This window comes from Hoplias malabaricus, chromosome 12, assembly GCF_029633855.1.
Source record: "Hoplias malabaricus isolate fHopMal1 chromosome 12, fHopMal1.hap1, whole genome shotgun sequence".
In the NCBI taxonomy this organism is placed as follows: domain Eukaryota; kingdom Metazoa; phylum Chordata; class Actinopteri; order Characiformes; family Erythrinidae; genus Hoplias; species Hoplias malabaricus.
In genome coordinates, this window is record NC_089811.1 from 422,365 (window position 1) to 440,315 (window position 17,951).

Consider the following 17,951-nt stretch of genomic DNA (forward strand, 5'->3'; position numbering starts at 1 on the left):
TTATAGGTAAGTATTTCATCATCAATATGGCCATTAAATCATAACCCCTTATTCTTTTCTCTCACAGGTTACCAGAAGAAGAATGGACACCCCCTCACATATTTATCTAGAGTCTGTGTGTCAGTCTGTGTTTGGTGATGGGACAGACCTCTCCTCACCACATCACAGCCTCAATCTATAATCAGTAATGAACACATACTAGTTTCAGCTGCAGCACTTTCATGATCAAATATAAATAACAGTAGATCAGAACATACACGGGGTGAACTGTGATATTAGAGTCATATGAACAGAAGGCTGCAATTATTACCACCAGCCACCAGATGTCACTGTTGCCCAATGTCGGATTTCAATGCCCCAAAGACTCTAATCTTCATCAGCGCAATCAGGAATGAGCTCCTAAAGTTTTAATGAGGCCTCGTCCACCCTTTTCCTACCGGTGAGTGTAATGTAACTCAGTTACACACCTGTAGACCTTCAGTTATGAACATTAATCTTACATAAATATTCATTTTTAATTTAAAATACATCTTTAAAATATTATTATGAGCCACTGAAGTTTGTTAATAAATGACCAAGAAATAACGTATTTCACAACAGAACAAATCCTCTTTAATTCTGAGAGAATCAGCCAATTAGGTTTAAGTCCCTCCTACTGAACGGAGCATATGCTTTATGTGCTGGAGTCGGAGAGGGAATTACACTTTAAAAGCGTAAGTAACACTGCTAAGATAAACCATGCATCACTGTTCTATTCTCCAGGAGGAACCACAACTCCATGTCCTCTTTGTATTTGCCGTAGAAGAGCTTTGGCAAACAAAAACAATACTGGAGTTGAAAACCTAACGCCCTCATTACTGCCGCTCCGTTTAATGGAAAAGGAATGAGAGTCTGCTGAGTCCATTGAGTGTAAAGGTTTTTAAGGTACAATACGATAGTGTGTTTTAAGCATTTCATGTTGTACGTAGGAGTAAAGGTAATTATTAATTACTTTAAGTGAATTTCATATGAAAATGGCGGCACGGTGTCGTTAATCCCTGTGCTGAGTGGAAATTCTAAAATGGCGGAAGCTGTTGCTCCTTATGTCCTACCCGGAATCACTGGACGCAAGGCAGAAACATGCACTGGAGGAGGCGCCTGTCCTTCGCAGGGGGGTTGTGTTGGGAGATTGTGTCTCTAAGCATCTTTGCTGTAGTCCCAAGACCTGTTTTCAGACCTGTTTTCAGACCAGATTGCTGAGGGATTGTGATAAAAGACACATCAACACACCCACTCTCATCTACCTGTTCGACAGCATATGCCTTCAAACACATCAGACACTCAGGTCTAAGCATGTACAGTACATACACAGGACAAATGGATGGTTAATGTGCACACACACACAGTGGATTTAAAGCTTGAGAGCACAAACAGCCGTCAAAAGCCTTAAGTCTTAAGCCCTGTAATAGATAACACTATTAAATTGTTATTTAATATATATTTTTTTTTTTACAGGAAGTGGGAGTGTATAATTGGACTTAATCCTTGTAGAGCTTACAGTGAGGGCTAGTGAGGTTAAAAAGTTTGGGCCTGGCCAGTACTTGGATAAGAGACCTCCAAGGAAAGCTGCTGGAGGGGGTGTTGATGGAGCCAAAAGGGGGTGCTCCCTCTGTGGTCTGTTTGAATTCCGATGCCCGAGTGCAGTGCCGGGAAAGCTGTACTGTACAAATGATGCTGTTCTTTGGTTGTGATGTAAAACTGACATCATAAATGACCCCTTTGGGCTGGAAATTGGACTCCAAACACCACAAATCCTTGCAACAGGAAAGGGTGGGGTTAAGAGTTTAAAAGGGGTACAGGCAAAACATTTCTGCCATTGCCATGTGGTTTCTTGGATGTGTAATTATATCAAACCATCCTTGGCCATATCCTCATTCTCCACATCGTCATCCTCATTATGCACCGTCTCAGTCCAAGGCTGTACCTTTCGTCTTAGTTCAGCTTTAGTACAGAACACCTGCCTATACCTATCTGTCTGTATCTGTCCTCCTGTGTTTTAATGGATACACCATCACCATAGCTATCTTCCCTTCTTAATCCTGCACTCCCACAACTACACAATTATTTCACACTGATCATTTATAGAAAAGAGTAGCGGTGAGACCCCAGATATCTGGCAAAATCTGACACGGTGGTCACAGCCGATCTCCTCCTCCATCCCCATTCTCGGTTGGGCTGATAATTCACTCCTCACCTCTTTACTGAACGTAGCTGATGAGTGGTGTTTGGGGCAACTCTCTAATGTCCCCAAGAATGTACAGTAATTTGAGTGTTTAGAAAAGTGCTACATGAGTAGCCCATAAATAATATCATTTTCAATTATTATAAAACTACAGCAATTACTTACAGTGTGGTTTTAACCTAAAAGAGTATATCAGAGACTCACAATTTCCATGGGTACGAGTGAATGTGTGAGTGTGTGTCACCCTGTGAAGGACTGACGCCCCCTCCAGAGTGTGTTCCCACCTTGCACCCAGTGATTCCAGGTAGACTCCGGACCCACCGCTGCCCTGAACTGGGTAAGGGATACACACAATGAATGAACCAATAAAATTACAAAAAAAAAAATTGCCAGAGTTTTCACGGATCAACTTGACTGTGTTTTGTTAGTTGGGAGAGAGGCATATTAACCACGGTGTTACATTACATTGCCTTTTAATTAAACTTCTTAATTATTTGGGAACTGAGGAAACTACGTGTTGACGTTGTGCAATTGGACTTTTTGACCATTCTTTCTTGAAACAAGACTTCAGCTGCTCACCACTGAATAATTCTCCTCTTCGCACCATAGGAGTGTACCATAGGAGACAAATCTGGACTAGAGGCGGGCCAGTCATGCTCTCTTTGAAATATACCAATATACACATCCACATAGTTACTATCTTCATATATGAGACACCCAAGCAGTTAGAACCAAGGCAACTCCATTTCACAGTGTGATGTACAGAGAATGTGGATAAACTACATTTTTAAGTGACACAAAGAAACCTCTTATTATCTCACGGCCACTGTCTCAACTCGTCACTGCATGTTAATAAGAACTAACACAGATAATCACAGATGCTTGTTTTTTATTTCATTTTAAAACATGTTTTTCAACTTTTTCCAGAAATGGAGTTGATAACTTTATGGAAGTTACTGAACAATATTTTGTATTACAGTGAATCATTAAACAATATTGTATTTTAAATTTTAAAATTACTAACTGGGCAAAAATATTAATACGTTATATAACTGAAAAATGACTGTCCTTGTAAGGGTTGCTGAAAAACTATCACGCATTTCACTTCAGGCCTGTTTTAAAGCTTTCCTTGATCTTACTGTGAAAACACCAAAATCTCTTGCTAAAGTGCAGCTCTGTGTAATGATATCAGTGGCAGGCTTTTACAAACATGGGCTAGATACCATCCTATCAGTGTACTGGACAAAATAACATCACTAACAACAACAACATGAAAACAAGTCGTGTAAAATGTCTGGTCTGAAAGCAATTCTCCTCCACTACCATGGCTACTGTAAACTGAAATGAAAAGCCCAAACTCCAGAGGCGTCTCTCAGTGTAAACTGTTGAAAGAATCTGTTTGAAGACTCCCCTTTTTCACACATCTTCAACAGTCTCTAGTTTTGTCAGGGAATTTTGGAGAAATATTTCTCTGTGTTGGGTACTGAGTTTTACAAATGAGTTTGTGAGTGACACTGTGGCGAAGCAGATTCTGAGTTAAAATGGCAGTCATACTGTGTTTCTAGTGAGCGTTCCAAACACCCCATTTTGTTAAAAAGGATCTTGAAACACTTGTGTAGTTATAACAGCAGATTTAGTATGTGTTCGTCGTAAGGTGCTACATTTGTTAAGATGCCATTGTTAGAAAAAATGTAAAAACTTTAAGTACTTTTATATTAATGTTGTACATGTAAGAGTTAAAAGTTGTTTAGTTTGATATTTCTCAGGCACCTTTCCTGTCTGGTCTCATCTTATGTATTAGATACACCTGTATATAGTTATACTACATGAGCTTTAGTGTTTTTGCATTGCTGGGGAAAAGATACATGTTGTATGTGTTTACTATTAACCTGAACTTGGAAATGTGTCTGGTGCAGAGTGCATATGGGACTGAAATTACATTGATTTATCTCTGCCCAGAAGAACACACTGAGGATTTAAAATAGAAGCAGTGTCAAACTGGGCACATTGGTATTTCAGACCATGATATTTGATGGAATACTGTAACAGGAAATTGTACCTCTGTATTATACCTAGTCGTATGTGCCGTGCAAAATAAGTAAGCATGGAGACATTTGTATGTGTTTTGTTTAAAAACGAGCTGAGAGGCATTTGTGAAAGACAGCCACATTTTTCTGCCTCTTCATTCTACCCTGTATTTATAGGTTGTTTAGACCCGTGACATAGAGATGGAGGTGGTGGACTCTACAGTGTGTGGTTCAGTCATGAGAACAGTAAAATAGTGTCTCCTTTTAATGTTGAAGCAGGGGACGAGCTGCTAGAGAGCTCCACTGACCCTGTGGATGCAGCGGTCAGTGAGCCCCTGCAGACTGAGGAGGACTGTGCTGTCCTGACCGGTCAGCAGACTCTGGATCAGTGCAACACCTGAAAACTCACACAACACAAAAGACCCTGCTGGACGGCTGATGATATTTATTCATGTTAAAGAGGAGTGAACAGAGCACCCTCTGGAGCTCAGGAGGACACCGTCTGAAGGCTCCTGGACCTCACAGTGCAATCACAGGGATCACAGACCCGACAGGTGTGGAGTGACATGGAGCAGATGGAGGGCAGATAGCTGTTTTAAAGCAGGTGAGCTGAGGATAACGACAGTCAATCTATCATCACAGTGGTTCTGGACAAGAGGGCAGTCATTAACTCAGAACAGAGAGGAGAGGTGGCATTCAGTTTAGGTTTTTTTACTATAGAGAACATGAATATGTTCAGAGTGTGGTGAGTGACTTGGTGGCAGATCTCAGTACCACATCTGAATCAGAAGGAGAGAATCAGAAATAAGGATAGGAGAGTCCCCTAAAACACTAGCATCCCCCTATACTCTACCATCATCAAAACTGAGTGACCTCATTAGCAAAGAGATGGGAGCACCAATAACTCAGTGTACCACAATTCCCTCTGTCCATGTGTCACGCTGAACTAAAAACTTATAAAATACACAAGTGCAACTGAGCTTGATAGAAATAATCTTAACAAAAACCAAGAAATCCAAACACTATAGAGCATAATAAAAGCACAGAGATAAGGACAGATTGAGAGAACAAAGAAACATTAACAAATTTAAAGCACAAACCGCTGGATCTACTACCTTCATCTAATGGGAAAGGTTAATTACTACAAGCAAGTTTCAGCCAAAACTTAAAGATTGAGACAGCGCCTGAGTTCAAAACATTAACTGGAAGATAATCTGAGAGTTGAGGGCTTTATATAAACAAGTCCTTGCCCCACTAAAACCTCTTAAAACCTGGAGCTGCTGTAGAAAGCAAGTGTCCTCTGATCTAAGAGGACAGGATGGGTCATAACAGACAATGAGGTCCTGCAGGTATTCAGGGGTGAGATCATGCAGGGCTTTTTAAATTTCAATAAAATTACATTATAATCAATGTTAAATATAACTGGAAGCCAGTGCAGGGCTGAAATGACCAGACTTTCTAGTTTTAGTGAGGACCCTGTCTGCAGCGTCTGAACTAGCTGAAGGTTACCAAAGTTTCTCCTGGAATGCCCTGACAGCTGTATATATAATAATCTAACCTTGAAGTAATAAAGGCGTGCAGTAATTTTCCTGTGTCATGTAGGAATAAGACAGTTCTTAACATTGCAATATTTGGAAGATGAAGAAAAGCTGTCCTAGTGAATGTTACCTGTGTGTTTCTCAAATGATGGATATGGATTGACTGTGACCTGCTGACCCAGGTGGTACACAGTAATTAGTCAGAGTATAGAAAAAGGAAATGACAAACATCCCGTATTTTACATCTTTTACTCAGTCATGAATCTTTTTCAATCTCTGTTTATCACCTGATTTGACTGAAATATACAACAGCTTATCATCAGTCGAACAGTGGAAACTGATGCTGTTTAATTTACAACAGGGCCCAGTGTCAGCAAGTGTAATGTGAATAATATCAGGTCCTAAAACAGAACCTTGTGGAACTTTATATTTCACTTTAATATGATTGGATGGTACATTGTTTACCTTTTCGAACAGATATCAGTGGGTTAGTTAAGAAGTGTTTAAGCCAGGACAGAGTTGTTTCTGTGATTCCAGCCATGCTTTCTTTCTTTTTTTTCTAAGAGGAGTGTGTGGTCTGTGGTATCAGGAGACACTCTTAGATAGAGTAGATCCAACAAAGATACACAGCCTTGATCAGAAGGAAGAAAAACATCATTTGTTACTTTAACAAGTGCTGTCACTGTGCTATGAAGGGTTCTGGATCCATATTGGAATTTTTCATAAGTTTGATTTAATACGTAGATATCAGCAGAGCTTTTGGGACACACTTTTTTTTTTTTTTTTCTAAAACCTTGGATGTAAAGGACAGGTAAAAAATTTTCTTAATCAAATTATTTTATAATTATTTAATCATAAAACTTTGGGTATGTGACCCAGGTGAAGTGAACTTTTTACTGTTGTTTAGAGGTGTGATTATAACTGGTAGGACTGATTAAGTTGAGTAAGTTTGCTTGGATTGTGTTGAGTACGCAGGTTGTAAAACTGAATTAAGTTTTTTTTTTTTTTCTTCCTGCTGTATCTGTTGAAGCACAGAGAATGCCTCTAGTCTTTCTTCCATAACTATGTTTTGTGCTGTATCAGCCACATCAGGTTGAAGTCAGAAATACTGAATATTTTATCTAATATTTAAACATTTTTATGGAAAAAATAATAAAACCATCACTGTTGTAGATATCTGGGCTTCTGTACCCACCTGATTCTTAGTAAGTTATAAGATAATGCTAAATAAAAATGTAGGTTTATTTTGGTGGTTCTTAATCAGTGAGGCATTTTGGAGAATTTTAGACAATAAAGGGACCACCAAATGTTGAAAAACATGAACCAAGATGAGGATGTTGCTCTATTCCTGCTCCACAGGGGGTTAAAATGGGCTAATTTTTGGTGTAGATGGAACTGACTCTAAATTCGTGAGAGCGTTTACTGCATTGAGTTACAAATGTGTTTCTGTGTGAATTCAAACCGTGAATAAAATATTAAAAAGAAGTTAAACTTTAGCAAAAGTCTTTTTCCACAGACATATCGTTCCTCCTTAAACAATGCAGAGCTTCTGAATCTAAACAAACCAAGGAATCCTGTATCCCCACAATCGTAGACATCCCCATTAAAGTACACATTTGTTAAATCTGACACTTAGTGTTTCTATCTGTGTTTTTGAAAATAAATATAGCAGAACCATGTCTGTTCATTGTAGATGTTTAAAAATGACATTCTTCTCAGAAATAAGCAATGTAATTCTCCATTATTATTTGATATTTTACTGTTTGTAGATGGTTCTACTGTGTTAAAAATAGTGTTTATGTCACAACTCAGCCAGATTGTCTTGCATAAAAAGAAAATAATAAAAAAATATAAAAATAAATGTGTTCATGTAATTCCTCCTCGTGGCGAACTAGTTTTTCCTGTAAATCTGACTGTACTGTTCTAACTACGTCATTTATACACCTGTAGGTTAACACAGTTAAACAGACAGCCAAACTCTATTTCAAAAGCCAGGAAGTGAGCGCCTTGCTCCTTTATTGAGAATTTTGTGCATGTAACATGAAAGTTAGAGTAAAACTGTGACAGAATGTAACAGAAATGTCTCAGTGTTACTATTAACTAAACAAAACAAATTACGAAATTTTTACAACACAGCTGGCTCATAAATATTAATTGTAGCCATCAACAGAATTACAAGTACATAAGATACTAACAGTCATACTTAAATAAATAATGTTATTGAAGATTAGCTTGGATGCAAACCAGAATAAGCACATCGTTATCATCAATTTGAACATTAATAAACCACCATTGGCATGAAGGCAGGTCTGTGTTACTTATACTTTATATGTGTTTTAAACAGCAAAGGAACTTACAGCCACTGTGTAAGTGCATAAGAGGTGTAAAATACAGGAGCAGCTTTTGCTACATGTACATCTGTGCTTTGTGTGATTGGTCAGGAACTCCTCCCCCCATATGATTGTGATGATAATAAAAGTCACTCATGAGTACTCTCATAAATTATATATAATCATTTACCACAATCAATGTACATTGGGCTTCTTTTTTTGATCTAAATCAGAGGGCAGAACACACCAACACCTCTTTAATGCAGCATAAATCAAGGGTATAATAGCAATAATTTGTAGGCTATGTTTTGTTTTGGGTAAAGCTGACAGGGTCTAGGATTGATGAAAATGCCTTTTGTAGTGGATCATTAACATTTTCAAAATTAATAGTATCATTTTTTAAAACTTTGCTATAAATAATTCTTGCATAAATTGTGATTAGTGGACTGTAAATATTCAGTGAAACCGAGCTCTTGTTTGTGAGAGGTTTGAATAGGTTAACAGAAGGGATTTCATAAAAAAGTATATGTGCAACATGTTCTGATTACATTTTAAGCCATATTACACCTACACCCATTGTTTTGCTTGATAACCTGTACATAATTATGACCTACATGGGTGGCTTCATTTAATATGAAATATTCATCAGGTCTTATCCAAGATTCAGTGATACATAAAACACCATTTGTCTTTTGATTGTTTATAATTTAATTAACAAAGGTTTGTAACATCCTAATATAATGGCATTGTAACTGTAACTGTAATTAACCCAAATGAGAACAATGTAGAACAAATAAATCTATGGTTCATAGGGTTAAAGTAACCTGCGATGTTTAACAGTACATAATCCCTGGACAGTCTGAGTGCGGCGGTAAGTGAACTCTGTCACTGCCCAGTGAGTGCAGGTATGTTTCTAATCTATGCGCCAAGGATGATAGCCTCCAGACTGGTGTCTAACATGATCCTGCCGTTCTCCTCCCTGCTACATTCCGGTTGTTTGAGCAGCTGCACAACTCCAGCCCTCAGCTCTGGAGAGACGTTCTTACTGAAGTCCTCAACCTCAGTGATGAAGTCCAGCAGCAGTTCTCCTTGCTCGTCCCCTGGAGTGAAGCACTCTGTGATGTCCAACTCAGTCGGAAGCTTGTATTTACTGTATGGGATTCCTCTGGCGTCCAGGAATTCTCGGATATGGTCTGTGGTGATGCACTGACTGAGGTCATTGTCACAGAGCTGTTCATGGTACATGTCCAGTAGAGCCCAACCACTGTCTCCTGCAGGGGAAAAAAAAGAAGATATAGGATATAGATGCCACATTAATTTTTATAAACTCATTAACAAGTTGATCAGCTCCAATTAACATACAAAAGCACTGTCTGGTTTTAGAATTACAGATTGTAGTCTGTTTGTTGTCCTTTCCCCCTGTTCTTCAGCGCTCAGGACCCCCACAGAGCAGGTGTGATGTGGTGGTGGATCATTCTCAGCGCTGCAGTGACACTGACGTGGTGGTGGTGTGTTAGTGTGTGTTGTGCTGGTGCGAGTGGATCAGACACAGCAGTGCTGCTGGAGTTTTTAAACCCTGTGTCCACTCTCTGTCCACTCTGTGAGACACTCCTCCCTCGTTGGTCCACCTTGTACAACCCATGGCAAAGATTATGGAATCATCACTTAGTTGTTTAATTTTGTAGAGAAAAAAATAAAAATAAAAACACTATTTTTACAGCACTAATTTTGTAATTACTAAAACTTTCCTTCAAGAAAGAAAATGGCAAAGACAATGTCAATGGCATGGCCTGTGAATAGTCCGGAGCTCAAGCCAGATGAAAATCTCTGGTGGAAATTGAAGAAAATCATCAATCGACAAAGCTCCAACCTGCAAAGTTGATCTGGCAACAGCAATAAGAGACAGATGGGGCTGGATTGATTAGGAATACTATTTTTCACTAGGTAAGTTCATGCCTCAGAGAAGTCAAGCTGTTATAAAAGCCAGAATTGGAAGTATTAACGGTGCAGAGTTTTTCTCATGATTCCATAATGTTTTCCTCAGAATTAAGTGATTCCATGTTTTTATGGAATTTTATTCTCTATATGATCTAAGGAAAAAAAAAACAATTGTGACTGATTAATTTTTACAAGATTAAACTATTGAAAGAACATCCTCCAAGAACGGTGATTCCATAATTTTTGCGAGGGGTTGTAGATGTAAAATCAGAGACAGTAGCTCATCTGTCGCTGCACACTTTGGTCATACTGTAGTCCTTCATCAGGGAACACAGGACTCTACCCACAGGATACTGTCCAGAGGATGCTGTCGGCTGGATGTTTTTGGCCATGGACTATTCTCAGTCCAGCAGTGACACTGAGGGGTTTAAAAACTCCAGCAGCACTGCTGTGTCCGATCCATTCATAGCAGCAAAACACACACCACCGCCACGTCACTGCCTTTGCAGTGCTGATCTACACTCAGTTACTCATCAGTTTTACCTGCCCCCACAATGATCAGCAGTTTTCCATCCTTATTCAGCAAACTCCGGAAAAACTCAATCGTAGCTTCAGGATCCTTGACATAATACAGCATCTGGACAGGAGAGAGATGACAGAAGCAGTTTTTCTAGATAACAATTAGGCTTTGTTTACAGGGAGGACATAGTTCTCCAATCATACAAGCTACCACCATCACTGGAGTGGTTAGGATGAGCACATGCTTCCTCCGAGACTCATGATGTCAGCCAACTGCAGCTAAAGCTTCACCACTAGGCAGCTCCACGTGCCGGAGTAGATTACTGAACACCCAGTTTTTGTTTTTTTTTTTGTTTTGTTTTGTTCTTTTTTCCCTCTTGTGGCCAGGTTGTAGCTATAGGGCAGTTGCCATTTCTTGGCTAGTAGTAAACACACATTGATATGAACATCACCACTGCTAGTTCCATTTTTGATTCTGTGCTGAAGAATCTGATTTTAAAGCCAAAAAAGAAACACAACACAGCTAAAACCCTGAGAACAAACCTGAATCAAGTGAATGAAGTCCATCTTTTTGTCTGTGTTACTCTGTTTCCAGTTCTCCTCGAACTCAGACGATGTCATCTTATTAAACCTGAAGGTGATGTGGTCCAGGTCTGGAGTCTTTGACACTAACTCTGAACAGTGAAACACAGTAAATTAAAACAGTTAAAATATAGTGAAATGCTGTTAAAATGTAGTAAAAAAAAGTGAAATAGAGTTCACGCTGCTGTAAAATCTATGGGTGCTTTAGAGACAAATCCAGTACGTTTTTGGAAGTAGCTGGTGAGCCACACAAGAAAATGGACTGACTCTTATGAGGGTTCCTAGAAATCCATTGTGAACTACCTACTGAATGTGTGGTAGGGTTGAAAGACTGTTACAGTTTTTCTCAATTGCTAAAACACAAAAATCTGTTGTCTGAATCAAATTATCAGCGTCCTAAACCCATTTCTTGAAATTGTCAACCATTTGGCAGAACCATAAGCACATTTCACCTAGTTAGTCACAACAGGTTAACCCTTTTGTCAGAACCTTAAGCACTTTTCACCTATTAAGACACAATTTGCAAACATATTTTCACCCACTAAAATACATTTTGCACTGTGATGCAGTTGGGTTGCATAATGGTAAGCGCAGGTAGCAAAAGTGAAACTCACCGGTATCACAACTTAAACACAGCCACTCTAAATTGATCACACATGTGACAAATGATGTGAAGAAACCAATATAAGCCAGTACAAGGGTCCCGGTTGTAGAAGTTTCACTATGGATAGAAACAGAGAGGCAGAGTAAGGGGAAGAAGTGGAAGAGGTGAAAGAAGAGGAGGGACGAGACCAAGAATGATAATTTCAGATGAAATACGGACAACCATCATTGACCACGTTCTTGTCCATGGATTGACTATGAGGGAAGCACGACCTCAAATTCACCCCAACCTGAGTAGATTCACAGTGTCCACCATAATTTGACCATTCAGCGAGGAAAACAGGTAATTGTTTTATTCATTTCGTGTATGTTTACAGTATGACTCAGTACAGATCTGTAAAAAGGTTTTTCATTACATGATTTCCCTAAAACATTTGTAGTCTTAGTGCTGCATGCAATATTTTGTAACGGCATGTTCTTTTGTAGAAGAAGACTGCCACATCACGGGGGAGGATGTCTATGTTGAACTCACACCAAGAGACCCTCATTGTTGACATGATCCCTCAAAGACAAGTGTAATCATACTGTGTGAAATACAGCAGAGAATGTTTCAACTGGATTCCTTAGTTCAATCTCGCCAAAAGGAGGAGACCAGTCCCTGGCCAGCGTGGTGGCAATGTCATGTTATGTGCTTCCATCAGCGAACATGGGGTTCGCCACAATCATGCCACATCGGGGCCATACAACACTCAACATCTTTTGGCTTTTAAAAGTGATCTTCGAGATATTGTGTTATGGTGTTGGAAAGTTTATGACTGGCAACCCTCTTGCAGCAAAATCTCTTGCAGGCCATGGAACTGGCCTGTAATGACATAGGGGTGGATACATGCCAAGCATGGATCTGGCATACTAGGAGTTATTTCCCATGCTGTTTGGCCAGGGAGAACGTGGCCTGTGATGTAGATGAAGTCCTATGGCCTGACCCAGCACATCAACATAATGCTGCACTAGAGTAGATACTGTATGCACTTCTGTTATAATGTATTTCTTTGTATATATATATATATATATATTTTGTAGCATAGTAACAGTATTTGAATTAGTTATGTTTATTGGTGATTATCACTTATAATTATTATGATTATTATGATTATCATTATTATTATTATTATTACTGAATTTAGATAAAAACAATATTAATAATTTATCAGAGATTGAAATACTGTCAACACTAGGGGTGTGTTTCAGGATTTTCAGACTCTTAGGAATAGACTCCACACACCATAATTTTTCAAATCAAAAATACTTTATTAAGAGGAATGATAATAATCTGATAAACATAGCATAATCATCGAAATCTCAACGGAATCAACGCAGGTGAAACCATCCCGATTTTAATAATTGGCTAGGCTATATGACTTGTGACTAATATGTGTTGCTAAATGAGATTTAATTAATGTGTAAATTCATCAAGAGACTTAATTAGGCATCAGCTTCTGAAAATGAGGAATGTATGCTTGCTTACTATTGTTGCTGTTATAACCAAGTTTACGGGTCCAGCAGGTTTAATCTCCGTTCTCCAGTTCTTGGCTTTCTGTCCTCCCCGTGTCATGGCTGAAGGTAGGCTTGCTTGGGAGGAGATTCCCTCCAGGATGAGTCAGGCACTTTTTGCGTCCTTAAGTTTGACGGTTTGACGTCAGTCAGGGATTCCCTTCATAGAGAACTGCTGGCCTGGCTGGATAGTCCCCGGAGTGAGGGGGGGCGTCAAAAGGAAGCTTGCTCTTTCCTCAAATTCTCAGACGTGACGCCCTCAGAAGTCAGAGTGTAACGCTAACAAATCAGCTATCAACTAATGGTGGTTAGTTGGCCAAAATAAGTTTCACCTGCTTGATCAGTTATAAAATTAAACTTTGATTGGGCTATGGGTGGGCTGGAATGCATTAATTGCTTTTCCATTATTTTAAATGGGGAAAATTGACTTGAGAAACAAACTTACGAGTCAGGTCACGGAACGGATCAAGTTCGTAGGTAGAGATTCCACTGTATATATATCAGAGGTTTTGTGAATTTAGTGTGTGAATTGGGTTTTGTGTTTACAGTTTGGAGAAATGGATGCATGGTTTCAGGAAATGTGTCTTGGCAATTGAGAAAAACTGTAAAACACATTTTTTTTCCATTTTACCTTTTTTTCACTTTTTACAGATTTACTATAGCATAATATTTTGATGCAATGTAGAAGATTCTGTTCTCAAAGGAAAACCACCACCCAGCTTTTTTTTTATTAAGAGGTTCATCATCTTGTATAGTGGAACGGTATATTTAAGTCAAAAGCAAGCTGTATCTTGTTGGTGTCTGAAGTGTAAATTGTCTGTAAGTGTTTATTCATTGTTTGAATTTCCACAGAAACTTGTGTGTAACTCGAGCTGTTTAGTTTTGTAGCACTTTCACTATGTGTTTACTTTCATGCAGTTAGCAGTCGCCCGTACCTTTATATCTGTGAAGCATGTCTCCACTGGGCTCCACCACCTCGTTGTCCACTTTGGCGTCTGGGTGCTTCAGACGCAGCTGGTGCAGCATGTCCAGGTCCATCTCACCTGTAGATGGTGTGAAATATGATTTTGTGCTTTGCTGCTGGGTAATGTCAGGACTTGAAGAGTGTAGAGTTAGTTCTTAGTAACATATAGCTGATTGAATGGTGGCATATGATGACATCTTTATTAATTTGCGTATGATTTTTTTGATTATGCAAATAAAATCAATACAGTCGTAGACATTTTTAAAACAATGTTAGTCTGTTTTGACCAGTACTTTCAAAAGACAGAAAAAACAGGTGTCAGAGTTAAGGCATTAATATAATAACTGACCTGTTCCACTTCCTACTCCCAACACATTTATAGTGTCCTTTCCATTTCCAATGCTGCAAAGAGAGAGACAGAGGGAGAGAGAGAGGAAGAGACAGAGAGAGACAGAGGGAGAGAGATACAGAGAGAGACAAAGACAGAGACAGATTGAGAGGTGACACTACAATGGCCCGACACTTTGGTCTTTGTTGCTACGGTGTAAGTTTGTTGAGAAAGCGTAAGAAATCTGCTCAGTTTAGATTATGAGGCGGTAAAGTCTGCTGTGCTGTGTGTGTATGTGACTTGTTCCTGAAGCTTACTGACAGAAAATTCTGAAACATGTCAAAGCAGCCAGCCACAATTGTGTTATTTGTCCAAGAAAAAGCCACCACATTGTGTATCATTTGTAAAACTGTGACTAAAGACAGTTTAAGGACTGAGTTTTGTTACATGAACAAAGACCTGCATATCTTACAGGATTATGGGATATTTCAATGAGCAAAGGGTCTTGTTGCTGGTTGATGCTACAGTTTTGGCTGAAGATTTTGTGCTCACATGTAGTATTTCCTTTGTGCTTTGTGACTGTAGTGACAGTCCTAATGTTCGTGAAAATGCATGTTTCCTCTTAAAGCCATGGGTGTGGTCCTATGATGCTGCATTTGAACCATTTGTTTGGATGGGTTTGTGTCACTTCTAATCAATAGATAATACATTTAATGGACACCGGTGCAGCACAGTTTTTTATCCTTGGTAACCGTGGCCTTGAGGTTAAAGACGTGAGCTTGAGGCCAGAGGATCTCCGGCTCAAATCCTGGGACCAGCAACAGAAAATGAATTCACGGATGAAGGGTCACAGCCCTTTGATCCAAATTTGGCCTTGATCCAATATGGTGGCTTTCAAGATGGTGGCCATGTTCCCCACCCATCACCCTCACCCAATACTCACTGGGGTATACAGATATGTCCTTTGACATATCTGACTTTTGACGAGTTGGTCAATTGTGTAAATGCACTACAAATGTCATTAATTAAGAGTGTCATGGAAATAATAAGAACTTTTGTTATGGGCTGGCCTTGTGCCATGGCAACAGAATGTCATTTCAATATGTTTATTTTTATTAGTAAAATTTATAAATCCTTGTCCATTTTTAAGCACAAGATATCCATAAAAATCTGTTGAAACCGTTTGCTCATTCTGACGCATTCTGAGAAAAGTAGACTTCTCTGGCCAGTGAGAGTTTGAGATGTGTTTGAATCACTTTGCAAACTACACTGTGGGCATCAGCATTACCCTAATCAATATAACCCTAAATCTAATGATACTCTTACTCTTAATGTACCTTAACAAGTAATGGTTTATGTCATGGGGTATTTATGTTATGGGGGTTTTGCTCCTATAAAGAAAACAAGTCCCCACAACATGAGTTTGTAAAGAGATATTAATCCCCACAATGTGATAAATATATAGATGATGTGCTTATCTTTGCACTCACACACAAACATGGGTCCACCAGTGTGTGTGTACTCTGACACAGAGGCTTGTCTTACCTGGACAGGATTTCTGGGAGACTTTTCTGGATGAATTCTCTCATACACTGGTGCTCAGAGGAACGCTCCAGAAACAGTTGGAACGCCTGGAGGTATCTGGTGTAATCCTTCGATATAGCTTTCAAAGGAGCTGCCATCATCTCAAACAAAACGTGTGTGATATATCTGTGGATAAACATAATATGAGTCACTTTGGACCAGTGGAACTGTGTTCTTCCGACTAAACCAGGTCCCACCCAGTAAACAGAAAATCCAAATAATGTGAAGGGATAGATGGTCAAGTTGATGGTCTATCTAAGCATGGGTCACCAATCTTATCCACAATGGGCTGGTGTGGCCCTTCAATTAATCTGAATTCAGTTAATCAGGAGCACACCTGATTCTACTTGTTGAATTGACTAGTCTCAGTCTAGTCCACAATAAATACTGAGCACTGTGGGGATTGTACACAACATGGATAGGTATTTTGTGAGAGAAACTCTTAAGAAAATGACAGACGGGACGTCAGGGTGTCAGATCTCCTTTGCCTTTCATAAAAGAAAATGTGAAGACGCAGTCAGAGCTACAGAACTGAAATGATGAAGGATGGACACTGGCATCTCTGTAACCACCATCAAATGAAGGAATCCTTCATAAATCCATATATTTGAGATGGACTTTTCTGAAACTTAGTGGGGCTTTTAGAGCCCCTCAGAAATATTTTCTAACTGAAAGGTCTGTCCTCAGTGAAACTGTATAACGGTCCTCACCTCTACAGGCCTGACCCCAGCGACAGCCATATGAGGTCTTGTACAAACCCAGAGCTCCTTTTCGCTGACCACATAATAGTCCTGCATTTCCAGAGCCTCTAGGGAGAATCTGGTGCCTTTTTACCACTTAACGTGGACAAAAACCACCTATCACTACAGGAAAAGAACTGTCAAAGACCTGCGCCATGACCAATCACAGGTCGGCTATTTTGATATCACGCCTACAAGGACGCAATTCCAGTCGGACCAGTACCAGAGCCAGTACAAAACCATACACGGAAGTCAGAATGCAGCTGGCAGGATCCAGACAGTGAGGCCAGGTTAGTGCACTGAAATTATCAGGCTCTCCATCTACTTGTGGGCGGAGCGTCTGAGTCCCAAGACCAAACCACAACAAAAGCCTGAGGGAATTAATATTTCCAGTGCTTCCAGATGCCTACCCCTCCAAACTCATTAGTAAATATTAATGATCTTTTTATCATAACTGTGTTAATTCATAATTAGGCCAACTATAAACCAGACCTGGAATCTGCAGATTTAATTCTAAAGTTAAACATGTGTATAGACAGTAAATAGACAGTAAATGATTTACTAAACTAACAAATACTTAACAGAGATGAATGTTAGAGACATGTCAATTATACAGCTACAGAGAGAGAGAGAGAGAGAGAGAGAGAATACAGACCTGTTGCAGCCTTCTGTTTCATGAGGGTGTGTCTGTATCTGTACGCTGGATTGAGAGAGAATTTATACTCTGATCTACTGCAGGTTCCGGTACCATGTAAGTAAGAGAGAAGCCCCACCCACATTTTAAATGCCCTGTGCCATAGTCCTGCCTCTGTTAGTGCACCTGAACACTTGCTTTTAAAGTTGCAGTCAGTCAGTTTTACTGCCCAAACCTAGCAAACAATGACCTTGAACACGATTAATAATATTTTGCATTTTGTCACCGAAGTCCAACTCATGAGATGAAGAGCCTGAAGGGGGAGTTTATTCTCCACAAACAGATCCGGAGCCTGAGTGAAACCCTCAGCCAGGTGGGGGCTGGTCCCCAGG

The 17,951-nt window shown here is 39.5% G+C and overlaps 1 protein-coding gene across 1 annotated transcript; it reads right to left on the bottom strand.

The window, feature by feature from the left end:
• Nucleotides 1-7,782: 7,782 nt before the first annotated feature.
• LOC136711043 (histamine N-methyltransferase-like) lies at nucleotides 7,783-17,599 on the bottom strand. Its single transcript, XM_066687015.1, has 7 exons — nucleotides 17,581-17,599; nucleotides 16,147-16,311; nucleotides 14,623-14,675; nucleotides 14,245-14,352; nucleotides 11,117-11,247; nucleotides 10,598-10,691; nucleotides 7,783-9,387 (listed from the first exon to the last, which is right to left on the bottom strand). The coding sequence occupies exons 2-7, from the start codon at nucleotides 16,284-16,286 to the stop codon at nucleotides 9,035-9,037; spliced, it is 879 nt and encodes a 292-aa protein (XP_066543112.1). The 5' UTR covers nucleotides 16,287-16,311; nucleotides 17,581-17,599; the 3' UTR covers nucleotides 7,783-9,034.
• Between the last annotated feature and the right edge of the window lie 352 nt (nucleotides 17,600-17,951).